The sequence below is a fragment of the Argopecten irradians genome, chromosome 2 (assembly GCF_041381155.1).
Source record: "Argopecten irradians isolate NY chromosome 2, Ai_NY, whole genome shotgun sequence".
Lineage (NCBI taxonomy): Eukaryota > Metazoa > Mollusca > Bivalvia > Pectinida > Pectinidae > Argopecten > Argopecten irradians.
Window position 1 is genome coordinate 45,023,489 of NC_091135.1, and position 19,536 is coordinate 45,043,024.

The window sequence follows — 19,536 nt, forward strand, 5'->3', positions numbered from 1 at the left end:
TGTTAATAGGACGTAAGTTTGATCAAACGAACAAACAGCGATGCAATCATGAGTTCAATGACCTCATAATTAAATACACTAATTTTAACACAAAAGTTTCCAAAATTGTATTTATTCCAGACAGAATTTAAAAGTTTAAGAGCAAAGCTGGACAGCATATCGCGACAAATTATACTGATGAATTCAATCTGTCCTGATATATTTTATATAAATGCCATGAATTTTATTAATAACGACATTCCTCGATGATATAACTTTTACACAGTACTTGATGATATTAAAGAAATGAACATTTTCCCGGTAGTAATATTTTGATTGAAGATAAAATATTGGTTGGTCTGATCACTCATAGTCCAATAATAAATATATGACTCTGTAAAGCTAATATAAATTACTTAACTTTCACGTTCCATATAGTACAATGAATCAGTATTCAGTTGTTTGCAGTAGAAAAGGAAAAGCCGAAGTAATGATCCTTGTTTAACACCAGTTATTTTTATCCCAAAAAGATACGCTTCGACTTGTTTCAGTAACGTCATCTATAGTTGCTGGGGCAAGTGTCTGTGGTATTCCCGCGTCCACCTTCAACGTGACGACTCGCGTCTCACTAGGCATCACCCGTCTTCCGTCAATCATTATGACGTCACCGGGGTATATGACCGCTGTATTTACCTGAACGAAGAAGATAAAGATAATCGTTCCATACATCTTCAGGAATCTGTTGATAAATCTGGAATCCTATTTTAGGATAAACTTTTAATCTGTAAAGACATCCCATCATAACGGTCACCACATTTTTAAGCGAGCCTACGTCAGGATTCGGATATTTCAGTAGTGGTATCGGCGGTGACGTCACTAAAATGTCAAGTTCCGTCGGGTCCCCTGGCCATTGTTTCATAAATGTTGCATACACTCGCCTTTCCATGTGGGGCATTTGCACTAAAATAATGCTCCGGAGAGTGTCCAGTAAGCCGTTTGCTTCCAGGACTCTGTAGGAGAATTTGACGTTTTCCCCGGTATTTGTGGCCTCTAACTCCATGAGTATGCGATCATGTGGTACACCTCTCGACAAAGCTCGGTCTCTGAACACTTCTGCTTCTGTCTTTATCCACTTACCTAAAACATTCACAAAACATATTTTCTTAAATGTAATTAATATCACCAATTATTCAATGCTGAAATCTGTGTGCGTCGGGATGTTCAAATGCATCCCTTTAGGAGAGTTGAATGCCAATGAAAAAAGTGACTTTTAACGAACCCTCGGAAACCCAGTGTATAGTGTCAGACCGCAACATAGTGTAGGCTGGCACATTAAATAAAAACTTTCAGATTATTAACTGTTGAGTACGTAGCGTGTTTTACATTTAATTAACACTTATGTTTTCGCATGGCGGGGTCGCCATCAGCCACCTTATAAAACACAGCACTTTGGTATTGACCAATCACATGATCATACCTTGTGTGAGAACACCAACTTTGCCTGAAAACATGAGCCAGTCTGCTTTCCCATCCAGGATCAGAGTAGACGCGTAGTCAGCCGTTCTGATGTCATGATTACCAAGAACAAGTATGACGTCACTCTGGAAAATAAACTTGCTGTTTTACGGAGAAATGGTAATTGGGCAAGGCCTAAATCATAGGAGTCTGGGTTAGTGTGTCAGGTGGAAGATCTTATTACTTGTAGTTCACCTCGCCCAATCACGACTGCAAAAAGTGACGGCACAATCAAGCAAAACGTCACGTTTTCAGAAGCTTTGCGCGGACACTTTATACCAAAACTAATACAAACAAGAGGCCAAGAGGGCCTGTATCGCTCACCTGGTTTGTAATGCAAAGTAATGTTCTAAATACAGGTTCATTGTTTCTTTTCTGAAGGAATTTGAATATTAACATCAAATTTCCCTATTGGGCCCCACCCCTCCTGCCCCCGGGGGGCCAGAGCCAAAATTTATACAAGTTCTGTTCCCCTTCCCCCAAGGATGTTTGTGGCCAAATTTGGTTACAATCCATGTAGAACTCTATGACTAGTAGCGATTTAAAGGATTTACCTCTATTTCCCCTATTGGGCCCCGCCCCTCCTGCCCCCGGAGGGCCAGAGCCAAAATTTATACAAGTTCTGTTCCCCTTCCCCCAAGGATGTTTGTGGCCAAATTTGGTTACAATCCATGTAGAACTCTATGACTAGTAGCGATTTAAAGGATTTACCTCTATTTCCCCTATTGGGCCCCGCCCCTCCTGCCCCGGGGGGCCAGAGCCAAAATTTATACAAGTTCTGTTCCCCTTTCCCCAAGGATGTTTGTGGCCAAATTTGGTTACAATCCATGTAAAACTCTATGACTAGTAGCGATTTAAAGGATTTACCTCTATTTCCCCTATTTCCCTTTTTGGGCCCCGCCCCTCCTGCCCCCAGGGGGTCAGAGCCAAAATTTATACAAGTTCTGTCCCCCTTCCCCCAAGGATGTTTGTGGCCAAATTTGGTTACAATCCATGCAGAACTCTAGGACAAGTAGTGATTTATAGGATTTACCTCTATTTCCCCTATTGGGCCCCGCCCCTCCTGCCCCCAGGGGGTCAGAGCCAAAATTTATACAAGTTCTGTTCCCCTTCCCCCAAGGATGTTTGTGGCCAAATTTGGTTACAATCCATGTAGAACTCTATGACTAGTAGCGATTTAAAGGATTTACCTCTATTTCCCCTATTGGGCCCCGCCCCTCCTGCCCCCGGGGGACCAGAGCCAAAATTTATACAAGTTCTGTTCCCCTTCCCCCAAGGATGTTTGTGGCCAAATTTGGTTACAATCCATGTAGAAATCTATGACTAGTAGCGATTTAAAGGATTTACCTCTATTTCCCCTATTGGGCCCCACCCCTCCTGCCCCCCGAGGTCCAGAGCCAAAATTCATACAAGTTCTGTTCCCCTTCCCCTAAGGATGTTTGTGGCCAAATTTGGTTACAATCCATGTAGAACTCAATGACTAGTAGCGATTTAAAGGATTTACCTCTATTTCCCCTATTGGGCCCTACCCCTCCTGTCCCCGGAGGGCCAGAGCCAAAATTTATACAAGTTCTGTTCCCCTTCCCCCAAGGATGTTTGTGGCTAAATTTGGTTACAATCCATGTAGAACTCTATGACTAGTAGCGATTTAAAGGATTTACCTCTATTTCCCCTATTGGGCCCCGCCCCTCCTGCCCCCGGAGGGCCAGAGCCAAAATTTATACAAGTTCTGTTCCCCTTTCCCCAAGGATGTTTGTGGCCAAATTTGGTTACAATCCATGTAAAACTCTATGACTAGTAGCGATTTAAAGGATTTACCTCTATTTCCCCTATTTCCCTTATTGGGCCCCGCCCCTCCTGCCCCCAGGGGGTCAGAGCCAAAATTTATACAAGTTCTGTTCCCCTTCCCCCAAGGATGTTTGTGGCCAAATTTGGTTACAATCCATGCAGAACTCTAGGACAAGTAGCGATTTAAAGGATTTACCTCTATTTCCCCTATTGGGCCCCGCCCCTCCTGCCCCCGGGGGGTCAGAGCCAAAATTTATACAAGTTCTGTTCCCCTTCCCCCAAGGATGTTTGTGGCCAAATTTGGTTACAATCCATGTAGAACTCTATGACTAGTAGCGATTTAAAGGATTTACCTCTATTTCCCCTATTGGGCCCCCCCCCTCCTGCCCCCGGGGGACCAGAGCCAAAATTTATACAAGTTCTGTTCCCCTTCCCCCAAGGATGTTTGTGGCCAAATTTGGTTACAATCCATGTAGAACTCTATGACAAGTAGCGATTTAAAGGATTTACCTCTATTTCCCCTATTGGGCCCCGCCCCTCCTGCCCCCGGGTGGTCAGAGCCAAAATTTATACAAGTTCTGTTCCCCTTCCCCCAAGGATGTTTGTGGCCAAATTTGGTTACAATCCATGTAGAACTCTATGACTAGTAGCGATTTAAAGGGTTTACCTCTATTTCCCCTATTTCCCCTATTGGGCCCCGCCCCTCCTGCCCCCGGGGGGTCAGAGCCAAAATTTATACAAGTTCTGTTCCCCTTCCCCCAAGGATGTTTGTGGCCAAATTTGGTTACAATCCATGTAGAAATCTATGACTAGTAGCGATTTAAAGGATTTACCTCTATTTCCCCTATTGGGCCCCACCCCTCCTGCCCCCGGGGGACCAGAGCCAAAATTTATACAAGTTCTGTTCCCCTTCCCCCAAGGATGTTTGTGGCCAAATTTGGTTACAATCCATGTAGAAATCTATGACTAGTAGCGATTTAAAGGATTTACCTCTATTTCCCCTATTGGGCCCCACCCCTCCTGCCCCCCGAGGTCCAGAGCCAAAATTCATACAAGTTCTGTTCCCCTTCCCCTAAGGATGTTTGTGGCCAAATTTGGTTACAATCCATGTAGAACTCAATGACTAGTAGCGATTTAAAGGATTTACCTCTATTTCCCCTATTGGGCCCTACCCCTCCTGTCCCCGGAGGGCCAGAGCCAAAATTTATACAAGTTCTGTTCCCCTTCCCCCAAGGATGTTTGTGGCCAAATTTGGTTACAATCCATGTAGAACTCTATGACTAGTAGCGATTTAAAGGATTTACCTCTATTTCCCCTATTGGGCCCCGCCCCTCCTGCCCCCGGTGGACCAGAGCCAAAATTTATACAAGTTCTGTTCCCCTTCCCCCAAGGATGTTTGTGGCCAAATTTGGTTACAATCCATGTAGAACTCTATGACTAGTAGCGATTTAAAGGATTTACCTCTATTTCCCCTATTTCCCCTATTGGGCCCCGCCCCTCCTGCCCCCAGGGGGTCAGAGCCAAAATTTATACAAGTTCTGTTCCCCTTCCCCCAAGGATGTTTGTGGCCAAATTTGGTTACAATCCATGCAGAACTCTAGGAAAAGTAGTGATTTATAGGATTTACCTCTATTTCCCCTATTGGGCCCCGCCCCTCCTGCCCCCGGGGGGTCAGAGCCAAAATTTATACAAGTTCTGTTCCCCTTCCCCCAAGGATGTTTGTGGCCAAATTTGGTTACAATCCATGTAGAACTCTATGACTAGTAGCGATTTAAAGGATTTACCTCTATTTCCCCTATTGGGCCCCGCCCCTCCTGCCCCCGGGGGACCAGAAACAAAATTTATACAAGTTCTGTTCCCCTTCCCCCAAGGATGTTTGTGGCCAAATTTGGTTACAATCCATGTAGAACTCTATGACTAGTAGCGATTTAAAGGATTTACCTCTATTTCCCCTATTGGGCCCCACCCCTCCTGCCCCCCGAGGGCCAGAGCCAAAATTTATACAAGTTCTGTTCCCCTTCCCCCAAGGATGTTTGTGGCCAAATTTGGTTACAATCCATGTAGAACTCTATGACTAGTAGCGATTTAAAGGATTTACCTCTATTTCCCCTATTTCCCTTATTGGGCCCCGCCCCTCCTGCCCCCAGGGGGTCAGAGCCAAAATTTATACAAGTTCTGTTCCCCCTTCCCCCAAGGATGTTTGTGGCCAAATTTGGTTACAATCCATGCAGAACTCTAGGACAAGTAGTGATTTATAGGATTTACCTCTATTTCCCCTATTGGGCCCCGCCCCTCCTGCCCCAGGGGGTCAGAGCCAAAATTTATACAAGTTCTGTTCCCCTTCCCCCAAGGATGTTTGTGGCCAAATTTGGTTACAATCCATGTAGAAATCTATGACTAGTAGCGATTTAAAGGATTTACCTCTATTTCCCCTATTGGGCCCCACCCCTCCTGCCCCCGGGGGACCAGAGCCAAAATTTATACAAGTTCTGTTCCCCTTCCCCCAAGGATGTTTGTGGCCAAATTTGGTTACAATCCATGTAGAAATCTATGACTAGTAGCGATTTAAAGGATTTACCTCTATTTCCCCTATTGGGCAACATCCCCTCCTGCCCCCCCGAGGTTCAGAGCCAAAATTTATACAAGTTCTGTTCCCCTTCCCCCAAGGATGTTTGTGGCCAAATTTGGTTACAATCCATGTAGAACTCTATGACTAGTAGCGATTTAAAGGATTTACCTCTATTTCCCCTATTGGGCCCCGCCCCTCCTGCCCCCGGGGGACCAGAGCCAAAATTTATACAAGTTCTGTTCCCCTTCCCCCAAGGATGTTTGTGGCCAAATTTGGTTACAATCCATGTAGAACTCTATGACTAGTAGCCATTTAAAGGATTTACCTCTATTTCCCCTATTGGGCCCCGCCCCTCCTGCCCCCGGGGGACCAGAGCCAAAATTTATACAAGTTCTGTTCCCCTTCCCCCAAGGATGTTTGTGGCCAAATTTGGTTACAATCCATGTAGAACTCTATGACTAGTAGCGATTTAAAGGATTTACCTCTATTTCCCCTATTGGGCCCCACCCCTCCTGCCCCCCGAGGTCCAGAGCCAAAATTCATACAAGTTCTGTTCCCCTTCCCCTAAGGATGTTTGTGGCCAAATTTGGTTACAATCCATGTAGAACTCAATGACTAGTAGCGATTTAAAGGATTTACCTCTATTTCCCCTATTGGGCCCTACCCCTCCTGTCCCCGGAGGGCCAGAGCCAAAATTTATACAAGTTCTGTTCCCCTTCCCCCAAGGATGTTTGTGGCCAAATTTGGTTACAATCCATGTAGAACTCTATGACAAGTAGCGATTTAAAGGATTTACCTCTATTTCCCCTATTGGGCCCCGCCCCTCCTGCCCCCGGGGATCAGAGCCAAAATTTATACAAGTTCTGTTCCCCTTCCCCCAAGGATGTTTGTGGCCAAATTTGGTTACAATCCATGTAGAAACTCTATGACTAGTAGCGATTTAAAGGATTTACCTCTATTTCCCTATTTCCCTATTGGGCCCTGCCCCTCCTGCCCCCAGAGGGTCAGAGCCAAAATTTATACAAGTTCTGTTCCCCTTCCCCCAAGGATGTTTGTGGCCAAATTTGGTTACAATCCATGTAGAACTCTATGACTAGTAGCGATTTAAAGGATTTACCTCTATTTCCCCTATTGGGGCCCCCCCCCCCCTGCCCCCGGGGGGTCAGAGCCAAAATTTATACAAGTTCTGTTCCCCTTCCCCCAAGGATGTTTGTGGCCAAATTTGGTTACAATCCATGTAGAACTCTATGACTAGTAGCGATTTAAAGGATTTACCTCTATTTCCCCTATTGGGCCCCGCCCCTCCTGCCCCCAAGGGGACCAGAGCCAAAATTTATACAAGTTCTGTTCCCCTTCCCCCAAGGATGTTTGTGGCCAAATTTGGTTACAATCCATGTAGAAATCTATGACTAGTAGCGATTTAAAGGATTTACCTCTATTTCCCCTATTGGGCCCCACCCCTCCTGCCCCCGGGGGACCAGAGCCAAAATTTATACAAGTTCTGTTCCCCTTCCCCCAAGGATGTTTGTGGCCAAATTTGGTTACAATCCATGTAGAACTCTATGACTAGTAGCGATTTAAAGGATTTACCTCTATTTCCCCTATTGGGCCCCACCCCTCCTGCCCCCAGAGGTCCAGAGCCAAAATTTATACAAGTTCTGTTCCCCTTCCCCCAAGGATGTTTGTGGCCAAATTTGGTTACAATCCATGTAGAACTCTATGACTAGTAGCGATTTAAAGGATTTACCTCTATTTCCCCTATTGGGCCCCGCCCCTCCTGCCCCCGGGGGGCCAGAGCCAAAATTTATACAAGTTCTGTTCCCCTTCCCCCAAGGATGTTTGTGGCCAAATTTGGTTACAATCCATGTAGAACTCTATGACTAGTAGCGATTTAAAGGATTTACCTCTATTTCCCCTATTGGGCCCCGCCCCTCCTGCCCCCGGGTGGCCAGAGCCAAAATTTATACAAGTTCTGTTCCCCTTTCCCCAAGGATGTTTGTGGCCAAATTTGGTTACAATCCATGTAAAACTCTATGACTAGTAGCGATTTAAAGGGTTTACCTCTATTTCCCCTATTTCCCTTATTGGGCCCCGCCCCTCCTGCCCCCAGGGGGTCAGAGCCAAAATTTATACAAGTTCTGTCCCCCTTCCCCCAAGGATGTTTGTGGCCAAATTTGGTTACAATCCATGCAGAACTCTAGGACAAGTAGTGGTTTATAGGATTTACCTCTATTTCCCCTATTGGGCCCCGCCCCTCCTGCCCCCGGGGGGTCAGAGCCAAAATTTATACAAGTTCTGTTCCCCTTCCCCCAAGGATGTTTGTGGCCAAATTTGGTTACAATCCATGTAGAACTCTATGACTAGTAGCGATTTAAAGGAAGAAGAAGAAGTTAAAAGACCTTTTAGCCTAATTGCCCCATGTGACCAAAATTGAAAAAAGGTCAAGGTCATTCATTTTCACAGCTTTGGTAACCCTTTACCCCAGCATGCATCATGCCCAATATGAGTACTTTGGGTGCCCCGCCCCTTCGGTTAGTAAGAAGAAGTCGTTCCAAAAGGATTTTAGCCTATTTGACCCCTTTGACCTTGAAAGTAAGTCAAGGTAATTCATTTTCACAAATTTAGTAGTCCTTCATCCTAGCATGCTACAGGGGGTCCAGAGCCAAAATTTATGAGTACTTTCCCCTTTAGGATGTGACCCCAAATTGTGACCTTGAACTCTAAAAGTAGGTTTAAGGATTTACCCTCTATTTCCATTCATTTTCACAGCTTTGGTAACCTTTTAACCCAGCATGCCCCATGCCCAAATATGAGTACTCTGGACCATTCGTAGAACTCTAAGACTAGTAAGAAGAATTTGTTCAAAGACTTTAGCCTATTGACCCCTGTGACCAGAAGCCAAAATGAAAGTAGGTCAAGGTCATTCATTTTTACCAACTTTGGTAGCAATCCTTCATCCCAACATGCTACAGGCCAAATATGAATACTTTGGGCTGGGCCTTACGGTTAATGAGAGGAAGTCGTTTGAAATGAAAAGTGGTTTTACCTCACATCGGAGACCAACGACGGACGGTGCATGATGACTATAGGTCATCCTGACCCTTCAGGTCAGATGACCTCCTAAAAACCTAATACATTTTGGAATATAGGCAAGGATTTTGTGGCCAAATTTGTTATCCTTCAGTAGGACTATAATAATCCATAACTTCAGAATTCCAAATACCTCTTGCCTTCTTCTAAAATACAAGTTTGTTCCAGCTTCTCAACCTATTTTTACTAGTCTGTCTTTTTGACTTTAATTATTTACCTAAAAAAAGTTTTTTTTAACACTATATATACTAGATTTAAGATACATCAGTATTGTTCTTTCCATACAATGACATTTTTCCCTCTATACATAGTGGCATCAGACTCTATTTTTTGTAAACTGTGGCAACATTTGTGAAAATGTCCTTTCTTTTTAAAGTGTCGGAGTTATAATGCTACTGTCCCTGCTGATATGCTAAAAGTTTTCATTGACTTAAAGCATACTTAAGTAAATTTTTAAATATTTTTACTTTGTGGAAATGAAAACTTGGGCTTTGAAAGTAAAAAGTTGCTTTGTATTTCACAAACGTGTGTAGTCATTCATAGTTCAGCAAAATATTCTGCATATGATATAATTGTATATATCTGTATTTATCCCCCCGCGCCAAATTTGGTTACGCGTTTGCGGGGGAATTGATAAAGGATTTATCCTGTCCCTTCGTGCCAAAGTGCGTGTTGTCCGTACTGTCCGTCTCCGAGTATCCGTTTCCATGGCTTTGGCAAATTTAAACACCGTTCAACTTGGCTACAACGAAACTTTCTGTTACAGAGGCTAGTTTGCCTAAGTTGTGCCTTTTGTCCAAATAATGGGAACCTTTCATTTTCGATACTTTTTTCTGTTACCATGGAAACTTATTCACTGTTTTCTCCCTTCCGCCCAAGGATGGGCCAAATTTGGTTACAATCCACTCTTATTAAATTAAGATTTCCTTTCCTATTGGGCTTTAACTTATGAAAAAATATTAAATTGGCTACACGAAACTCTTTGACAATCCTCTGTACATGTTAGGCTAAAGGGAGTGCTCTATTGTGCCTTTTTCTAATGGGAACAGAACTTCCATTTTCAATACTTTTTCCCCCAAGGATGTGTTACCATGGAAATTATTTGAAAAATTACCATATTATTAAAGTTTCCTTTCTATTCCTCCTGGGCTATTAACTCAGAAAAATCCTTCAACTTGGCTCCACGAAACTTTCTGTAAAGTTAAAGGTAGTGCTCTAGTTGTGCCTTTTGCTAATGGGAACCTTTTCATTTTCAATGCCACTTTTTCTGTTTATCCATGGAAAGTTTAGATTCAAAAATTTAATAGTTTCTTATTCTAGTTTGTGGCCTTTCTATCCCATGGTATAACTCGAAAAACCACTACTTGTTCAATTTGGCCATACATTTCGTAACTTTCTGGTTACATGTTATAAATCTTGGAACACCTGGTGCTTATAGTTGTGCCTTTTTCTAATGGGAACCTGAAAAGATTTTCAATACTTTTTCTGTTACCATCATAAATTTATTAAAAAATACAACTGGGAAGCGGGGAGTATAATGCTATAAGCTTTGCGGCTCCAAATAGGGGAAATAGAAGTATTATTTTAAATATATTATTCAGCATGGAATGTAGTCCACCATCTTTCCCGTCAAAATGTTGATCTTACTTTATATACCCATGTGTTGATATACTTGTAGATAATGACATCTTCATTGAGGTAAATTTTTAAATTTGAAAGTTTCTTCCAAGGAAGGCTTCAAATAAGTTGTACAGACAATAAACAAAATCACCTCTCCCTGCTCACTAGCTGTCCCAAATGTACATTTTAAAATTGTATACATTATTAGCTCTTGATTTAAAGGGGAAGAGAATGAATACACTTAAAAGCCTTAATTAACATTCTGACTTTATAAAATATATAAAAAATATGAAAATATTAAACGCAGAATTATGAATACAATTTACATCAACTCCAACATGGGAGCAGTAGCTGTAATTTCAACAGCTACAAATTATCCCCATTAGAATTTTCGTTTAAAAAACTTACTTAAAAAAATGTCCATGGCAACACGTGCACCTCAAATATAAAATAGCAACTGCAATTATATCCTTCAAATTTAGGCCAAAAAAAATCATGAAAACTCTTAAGATTAGGGATTGTAAAAAAGTGGCATCGGGAGGTCCTTTCATAACAGTTGTTTGTATTTTTTTTGTGTCTTTCACTTTAAAAATAATGGCCGGGTACCGGAAAAAGCAGTCTTAGGTTAGAAATTCCCTTACCACATTTATTTTTTTCTAATTTTCATTTTGTTGCAGAAAAACACTTAGTGAATCTAAAATATGGGTGGGCGGGGGTAAAAAAGTTCTGTTCCCCTTCGGGGTCTGTCGGGTAACAACATGAACAGGTGCGTTTTTAGCTCACCTGGCCCCCCCCCTTCATGGCCGGTGAACAAAAACTTATTAATTGGGGCCTCGTCCCGTCCAACTTTGTTCCAATCGTCGTCCCGTCGTCAACATTTCCTTTAAATCGCTACTAGTCATAGAGTTCATGCATGGATTGTAACCAAAATTTGGCCACAAACATCCTTGGGGGAGGGGGAACAGAACTTGTATAAAATTTTGGCTCTGACCCCCCGGGGCAGGAGGGGCGGGGCCCAATAGGGGAAATAGAGGTAAATCCTATAAATCGCTACTTGTCCTAGAGTTCTGCATGGATTGTAACCAAATTTGGCCACAAACATCCTTGGGGGAAGGGGAACAGAACTTGTATAAATTTTGGCTCTGATGTCCCCCAGGGGGGGCAGGAGGGGCGTGGGTGCCCAAATAGGGGAAATAGAGGTTAAATCCTTTAAATCGCTACTTGTCCTAGAGTTCTGCATGGATTGTAACCAAATTAGGCCACAAACATCCTTGGGGGAAGGGGAACAGAACTTGTATAAATTTTGGCTCTGACCCCCCGGGGGCAGGAGGGGCGGGGCCCAATAGGGGAAATAGAGGTAAATCCTTTAAATCGCTACTAGTCATAGAGTTCTGCATGGATTGTAACCAAATTTGGCCAAAAACATCCTTGGGGGAAGGGGAACAGAACTTGTATAAAATTTGGCTCTGGTCCCCCGGGGGCAGGAGGGGGGGGGCCCAATAGGGGAAATAGAGGTAAATTCCTTTAAATCGCTACTTAGTCATAGAGTTCTGCATGGAATGTATAACCAAATTTGGCCACAAACATCCCTTGGGGGAAGGGGAACAGAACTTGTATAAAAATTTTGGCTCTGATCCCCCGGGGGCAGGAGGGGTGGGGGTTTATAAACAATAGGGGAAATAGAGGTAAATCCTTTAAATCGCTACTTGTCGTAGAGTTATGATTGGATTTGTAACTAAATTTGGCTCACAACATCCTTGGGGAAAGGGAACAGCAAACTTGTATAAATTTTGGCCTTCTGACCCCGGGCGCCAGGAGGGGCGGGGCCCCCCAATAGGGGTATTAAAGGTAAATCCTTCTAGAACTCGCTTCTCTGTCATAGAGTTCTGCATGGATATGTTCACCCAAAGTGGCCACAAACATCCTTGGCGCGGGATAGGGAAACAGAACTTGTTTTTAAAATTTTGGGTCATGTCCCACCCCGGGGCTACGGAGGGGCGTGAGGTCCCAATAGGGGAAATAGAGGGTATATATCTTTTATCGCTACTTGTCATAGTAGTTCTGCATGGATTGTAAACCAAATTGGACCTCTCACAAACTTCTGGGGGCACGGGGAACAGAAACTCTGTATACATTTTTGGCTCTGTGGAACCCCACCGGGGGCAGGAGGGGTGGGTGTCCCTCCAATTGTGTCAATTAGAGGAAAAATCCTTCATAAAAATCGCTACTTGTCAAAGAGCTCTAAATGCGAACTGCTAACCACATTCTTGGCCACACCCATCCTTGGGGGTGGGACCCATGGGAAGGGGAAACTCCAGAACTATGTATATATTGTTTTGGCTCTAGTCATCCCGGGGGCAAGGTAGTGTGCCCGGGGGCGCCAATCAGTGGAAATAAGCGTAAATCGCCCTTAAATCGCTACTTAGTCAATAGAGAATCTACATGGGAATTGAACCCCAATTCAGCCACAACAACGATACTTTAGGGTGAAAGGGGAACAGAACTTGTTGTTTAAATATTGACATCTGGTTCCCCCCATGGGCAGGAGTGGGCGTGGGCCCAATCGTATGGCATATAGAGGTAATCCTTCCTAAATATCGCCTACTTGTCCTAGAGTTATGAATGGAATGTACACTAAACATTTCGGCCACAAAACATCCTTGGGCGGAAGGGGGAACAGAGAATCTTGAATAAATCTTTTGGCTCTGACCCCCCACGGGTCCGGCAGGAGGGGCGCCTGGCACCAATTTAGGGGTAATAGAGTTAATTCCTTTAAATCGCTCACTTGTAGCTAGCGCTCTGAACATTGTGGTGTGAATGTAAACCATAATTTGGCCACAAACAGTCATCCTTGCGGGTGAAGGGGAACTGAAACTTGTTTTACATTTTTGGCTCTGATCGTCCCCGTGGGCTGTGCGGGGGCAAGGAGTGCCCAATAGGGCGGGAAATAGAGGTACAATGTCCTTTATAAAAAATCGCTACTAGTTCGTAGAGTTCTGCAATGGTATGTAACATAAAATTTGGGCCACAAACATACCTTGGGGGGCCGAAGATGGGACAGTACTTGTTTAAAATTTGGGGCTCTGGTCCCACATGGGGCAGGAAGGGGCGGGGCCCATATGGGCGTAATAAAGGTAAGATCCTTTAAATTCGCATCTTGTACATCGCGAGCTAACTGAAATGGAAAGTAACCAATTATTGGCTACAAACGTCCTATGGGGAAGAGGGAAACAGAAACTTGTTTTTAAAATTTTGCTCTGGTCCTCGGTGCACGGGGGCAGGAGGTGAAGGGGAGGGGGCCCAATGTATGGGAAATAGAGGTAAATCCTTTAATATCGCTACTTGTAATAGAGTTCTACATGAATTGTCACCAAAATTCAAGCCACAAAACATCCTTGGGGAATAGGGGACAGAAAATTTTTTTGGGGTAAATAAATTTAGGCCTCTGTACCCAGGTGGCAGAGAAGGGGCCGGGGCCCCGGCCCCGCCTATATAGGTGAAATTAGAGGGTACTAAATCCGTTTAAACTCCGCTACTAGTCCATAGAGTTCTGAATGGAATGTTTAACAAAATTATACTTGCGCCACCAAACATACTTTGAGGGGGGACAGGGGAATCAGAGGACTTGTATAAATGTTTGGCTCTGGTCCTCTGAGGTCCGGAGTGGGGGCGGGGGCACCAATAGGGGAAATAGAGGTAAATATCCTATAATCTCTACTAGTCCTAGGAGTTCGTGCTTGGATTGTTGTTATGTAACCAAAAATCTTGGCCATAAACATCCCTTGGGGGACAACAGTGCGGAACAGGACCATGTATAAATTTTGGCTGTGGGACACTCTGCGGCGGCCAACCCGTGGAGGGTGATGGGGCTCCAATAGGGGAATTAAGAGCGTTAATATTAAAAATTCTTCAGAAAAGAAAACATTGAGTTCCATGAACCTGTATTCAGAAATAACCATTACTTGGCATTTACGAATCCTAGGTGAACAAATGGCATACAGGCCTTTGTATATTTCAATTTTCTTGTTTAACCTTATGGGCATAAATAAGTAAAATATCATATAGCTGCATAAAGGGTGCTTCAGTAAAGCGAAAGTACGTCATTATACAGCGAATCAAAAAATGAACGTTTGATTATCATAACTTGCAAAACTCAATTAACCAACCTTTCTAAGTGTATGGTTTTTTTTTACATATCTGTTCCATATCGGACTGAGCAGCAGCCAAGTCCTAAATTATGGCTATGACCCCCCCCGTGTTAAAAATGAACATCTTCCATAACCTCACAGGTGAATCCAAATCGTAATGATCTCATCAGCATACAATCCAAACGTGGAACCAACCTCTCTCATCATCGTTGATGCAAATAACGTTATGACCAAATTAAAATTCACAAAATCAAATTGGGTGTATTCTATAAAATGCAGGAAATTGCTTGCGGAACCTTATAACCTAGCAAAAAGTGATTAACGGGAATTCCCCATAACTTCCGTAAATGTATGCTTAGAAAGGGATTTTGTCAAATGCATTTAGGAATTAGTTGAAACGGTAAAATCCCCTACCTTTTGACGTCCATAACAAAACTACTCCATTATTAAGAAAAGCAGTTTTTAACAATAAATTCGTTTGTCCTGAAATATCTTAATTTTGACTAGCATAATTGCATTTTTAAATTGAAAGTAAAAAGGAATTGTTGAAAATGTATTATTTCCCTTCTTGAACACATAAATTAGATATATTTCATTTTAAAATAATTAAACAATGTATATGTAAGGGTATACCATGGCAATCTCGCTCTTTGCGAAATCTCGCGATTTGTTTTCCCTAGCGCCATTTTCCTTGGGGGAAGGAACAGACTGACAACACTGGCTGTTTGATGTTTTTCTAGGTCCTAGGACCGACTCATTCACTAGTCTGGTCCTCTGGTTTGCATGGTTAAAAATACCCGTGGTTATCGTGCCATTATTTATGAATAATCAAAAATATACTAGTCGCCAAAACAATTAATTATTGTTCGATTGTACTGTGTACGCTGCATAACAGTTAATAGGCCCCTAATAGGCCTGGTAGACTTGTAATCGTCCGTGGTGATGATACTGGGAAAAATTTGGCCATTACTTCGTTTGTGGGTGTACAGACCATCTTGATTTTCAGTACATTGAAGTTCATTGTGGCATTTAATAAAATGACACACCTTTCTTCTTATATATTGACTTACATGGATGGGTAGAGGGGGCGTGCAATCAGGTTTAACATCCTCTTAAATCCTAAGATATTTATACATACTACTTACTGAATGTTTACTAATAATTTTGAAATATTTTATCATTTTTCAAATGGATCTGGGTTTTTTGTCTTCTTTTTTTTTGTTTTGTTTGTGTTAAACCGGGCATACATCAGTGAGTTGGTGTACAATCTGATAAGGTATAAATTAACTTAGTCAAATGTACTCAAGACACTGACATGAGAGACTTCAGAGAAAAAAAAAGTGGTTACCGCTAACAAAACTTGCTATTTACGTATTTGCTTCAGGTGAACAAAATTACTAAATGTATACTAGAGAAAGGACTATGCTTTACCTCCAACTTTACTCTTTGAGTGCCACATGCTTTCGTATAGAGAGTGCCAAGGCAAATAGGACCTCTTTGAAATTTTGAACATACATGACGTCACCAGTAACACAGTCGACTAATGATATGCACAAGTCACGTCAACTCGGGATCCGGAATGTAGCAATGCTTTCGTTGTTTGTTTTTTTTCTGTTTTATTTTTGACGCGTTATGAATCTACAGTAACATCTTTCCCGACGAAAGATTGCAATGATATTATCATAGTCGTAGAATATAGATTATTCCGTTGTTCAAGGATGATAAAACAAAAATGATTAGCCCGATATGTGAGATACTAAACACTGTACATGGGTTTATAAAGTTGGTGACGGAAAAAGACGCATCAATATTACATAACGTAGGATGCATATTTGTCAACCTAACTCTGGTGCTGATTTGTTTCTGTTTTCATTGTAATATTGAATAAAAAGAAGTAAATGTTAGAAGATGAACTAAATATTTTATAAGTTCGACGGAAATGAAACACTACGGAACCATATCTAAAATAAATGCATATATAACAAAATGTGTAGAAAAAAGTTTTTTTTTTTTCTTTTTCTTTTTTGAAAGACAAGCAGCCACTGCCGATTACACTGTATTTGGCTATCTATATATAGAGTTATGAAATTGTTACTCATAGAGCATGCAATTCCTATAATTGTTAAGAAATTATTTGTTTATAAATACTCAAATATAAACTAAAGATATACGTGTAGATATAAATACCACTGCCATAAAAATGGGATTGGGCAAGTTGTCTGTTACGTACTTTTCGTTACGTCTTGCTCTACTATATATGTAAGAGTAGGGGTATTCATATCATACAGATATTAAGAGTTGCATTCTTACTGGATATATACATATTTCTTAAAATTGTTTCCAACACAATCTATATATATACACTCACCATGGTAAACAATTTGTCGGATTGGAATTACAATATACATGTACAAATGTATACAATGAATAGCGTGACATTAAAGTCCCATAATGTGTAATTATTTGCCATGAGTCTTAAAATAAAGCACATATTTCGTATGCATAATAGAACCAGAATGCTTACATGTTGGTCACTTAATTTCAGTAACAAGTTTAGTTGATACCAACATCTGTAACAATATCTGAACTGTTTGTCTATTTCGCTAAATAAACAAGGATCTGAGAATAAGATAAAGTTTATATATATAGAGACCCATATCTTCCGGCTAAGATCACTCACAATAAGCGGTTTATGTACATTGTATATTCCCGTCTAGAAAAATTATACAATTAATACACAAATGTTAACCGTCATGTTGTGAATGTTTGGCGTCTCCTGATGATAAAAATAATAGTAAAAAACAAACAAACAAACAATTAAAAAAGTCAATATCAGTGAACGTTGGCTTTTGCATGTTTTTGCATGAATTGACAGTTAATGCAGCGAATTTCGTCAAAAATATATTGTGGCATGATTGTCTACATTTTAGGTATGACAGTTTAAAAAAACATTCAATGAAACAGAATCTTTTGACAAAATCACTGTCAAGTTTTTGATTATTCATGAACCGTTAATTTACCTTTGCTAAATATTTTCTAAAATTTTAATAATTGCCCTCAATTAGAATATATTCCCCACTGGCAAAATTTATAAATTAATTTAATAAACTTCCCAATCAATTGAAAAAAAATTTAGAATTTACAGTAACAATTGAACCCTTTTCCCACTTAATGCTTTTCATAAATTTTTTTAAGAAATTTTTTCAATTTCCTTCAATTTATTAGGCATTGTAATTAATTTTAAGTATATTTATGATAAAAGTAAAAATAATTTCAATTTTTCCGAAAAATCAATTTTAATCTTATAAAGCATTTGTATAAATAAAATTCCAGTTATTGAGGATATTTTTTTTAAAAATGCCATGACTCAAACCTAAGATAACATAAATAAGTTGAAACATAAAAATTTTCTGCCATATAATTTCGCCAAACTTTTGTCCCCTTGTATTTTCAATTTTTTGTATACTTAAAATTACATTAAACCCATACAAATTCATTTGGAGGACGAATTAAAGTTGAAAAATTTTAAGGTTGACCACATTTTAATAATTCATAACTTGTTTAAACATTTCATAAAACTAAAAAAAAAAAATTATTTGCACATACTTTCACTGTCGATAAATGTCAACTTGAAGGATTGCTAATTTCACAAACACTAAAAACATCAAAAGTAGCCGAATTTTAAATAATAATTAGTCCTTAATTCAGAATCACATTAATGCATCATTTATATACCAAGAATGAGTGGAAATATTTTATAAAAAGTTGTCCTGCTTGAAACATATGCCTGAAATGGCACAATTTGTCGCCATTTCTTCATGAAATGTTGAGTCACGCGATCCTCTACTCTAGATCTGATATCTACAAGTTTATATTTGCATTATCTGGTATACCATTTGAATATTAATATATAATAATGTATATGTATGTCCAATTGATAAGTCAGAAAAATCAATGAACGAATTATATAACCTGAACTTTAAAAAAAAAAAACATTAAAAAATCTGTACCTATGGCACAAAAAGTCGTACAAATCCATTATATCAGGAAACAGTGTAGCTACACTCGCATGTCAAATGTGAGTCAAATACTAATATGTATCTTTCCCATATATATTCTAGTATATTATATGTATCTTCGAGCAAAATTTGGTTGAAATCCGTTCATAAATGAGATAGGGAAAACTCAAAGGAAAAGTAAAAGTGCATACATTTTATAGAGAAAACATACATGCCTTCAGACGATATCATGCTATCCATGACGTCATGTTATCTGTGACGTCATTGGCATTGTTGAACCATTGAAATCTGGGTGAGGCTCTCTGAGGCCCTTTGGCACTCAAGGGAATGCGCCAAGAGCCTCAATTGAGGCCCTGTGGCACTCTAATAAGTGTTAAATGTTTTTAAAAATCGATTGAATAAGCATTGGTGTAAAGTTTTATCCTAGTTTTTATTCTGTGTAACCTGATAACAGTGAGTTATCAACACAAAATGTGCCAGAATTGGCTGATATCATGATCAGCTAACAAAGTTGCAATTGACCTCTATCATGAACAGGTATCAGTTTTCTTTTCATATTTTAAATTGTACAGTCAGTTTGTGTGTTTGTTTGATTAATTAACGTCCTATTAACAGCTATGGTCATGTAAGGACGGCCTCCCATGTATGCGGTGTGTTGCGTGTATGTTGTGCGAGGTGCGTGTTTTGGGAGACTGCGGTGTATTCATGTGGTGTCTTAGCTTCATCACTAGGAGATAGTAGTAAAGTCTGAAATTACTACGTTTTATCTGACATAAATTATTCAGACTTTTCCTTGTGGAACTCAGAC

At 40.7% G+C, this 19,536-nt stretch overlaps 1 protein-coding gene across 1 annotated transcript; it reads right to left on the minus strand.

The window, feature by feature from the left end:
- Positions 1 to 96: 96 nt before the first annotated feature.
- Positions 97 to 14,754, minus strand: LOC138315653 (uncharacterized protein SCO4629-like). The gene is made up of 3 exons (XM_069256833.1): positions 14,728 to 14,754; positions 1,457 to 1,580; positions 97 to 1,116 (listed from the first exon to the last, which is right to left on the minus strand). The coding sequence occupies exons 2-3, from the start codon at positions 1,488 to 1,490 to the stop codon at positions 644 to 646; spliced, it is 507 nt and encodes a 168-aa protein (XP_069112934.1). The 5' UTR covers positions 1,491 to 1,580; positions 14,728 to 14,754; the 3' UTR covers positions 97 to 643.
- Positions 14,755 to 19,536: the final 4,782 nt, after the last annotated feature.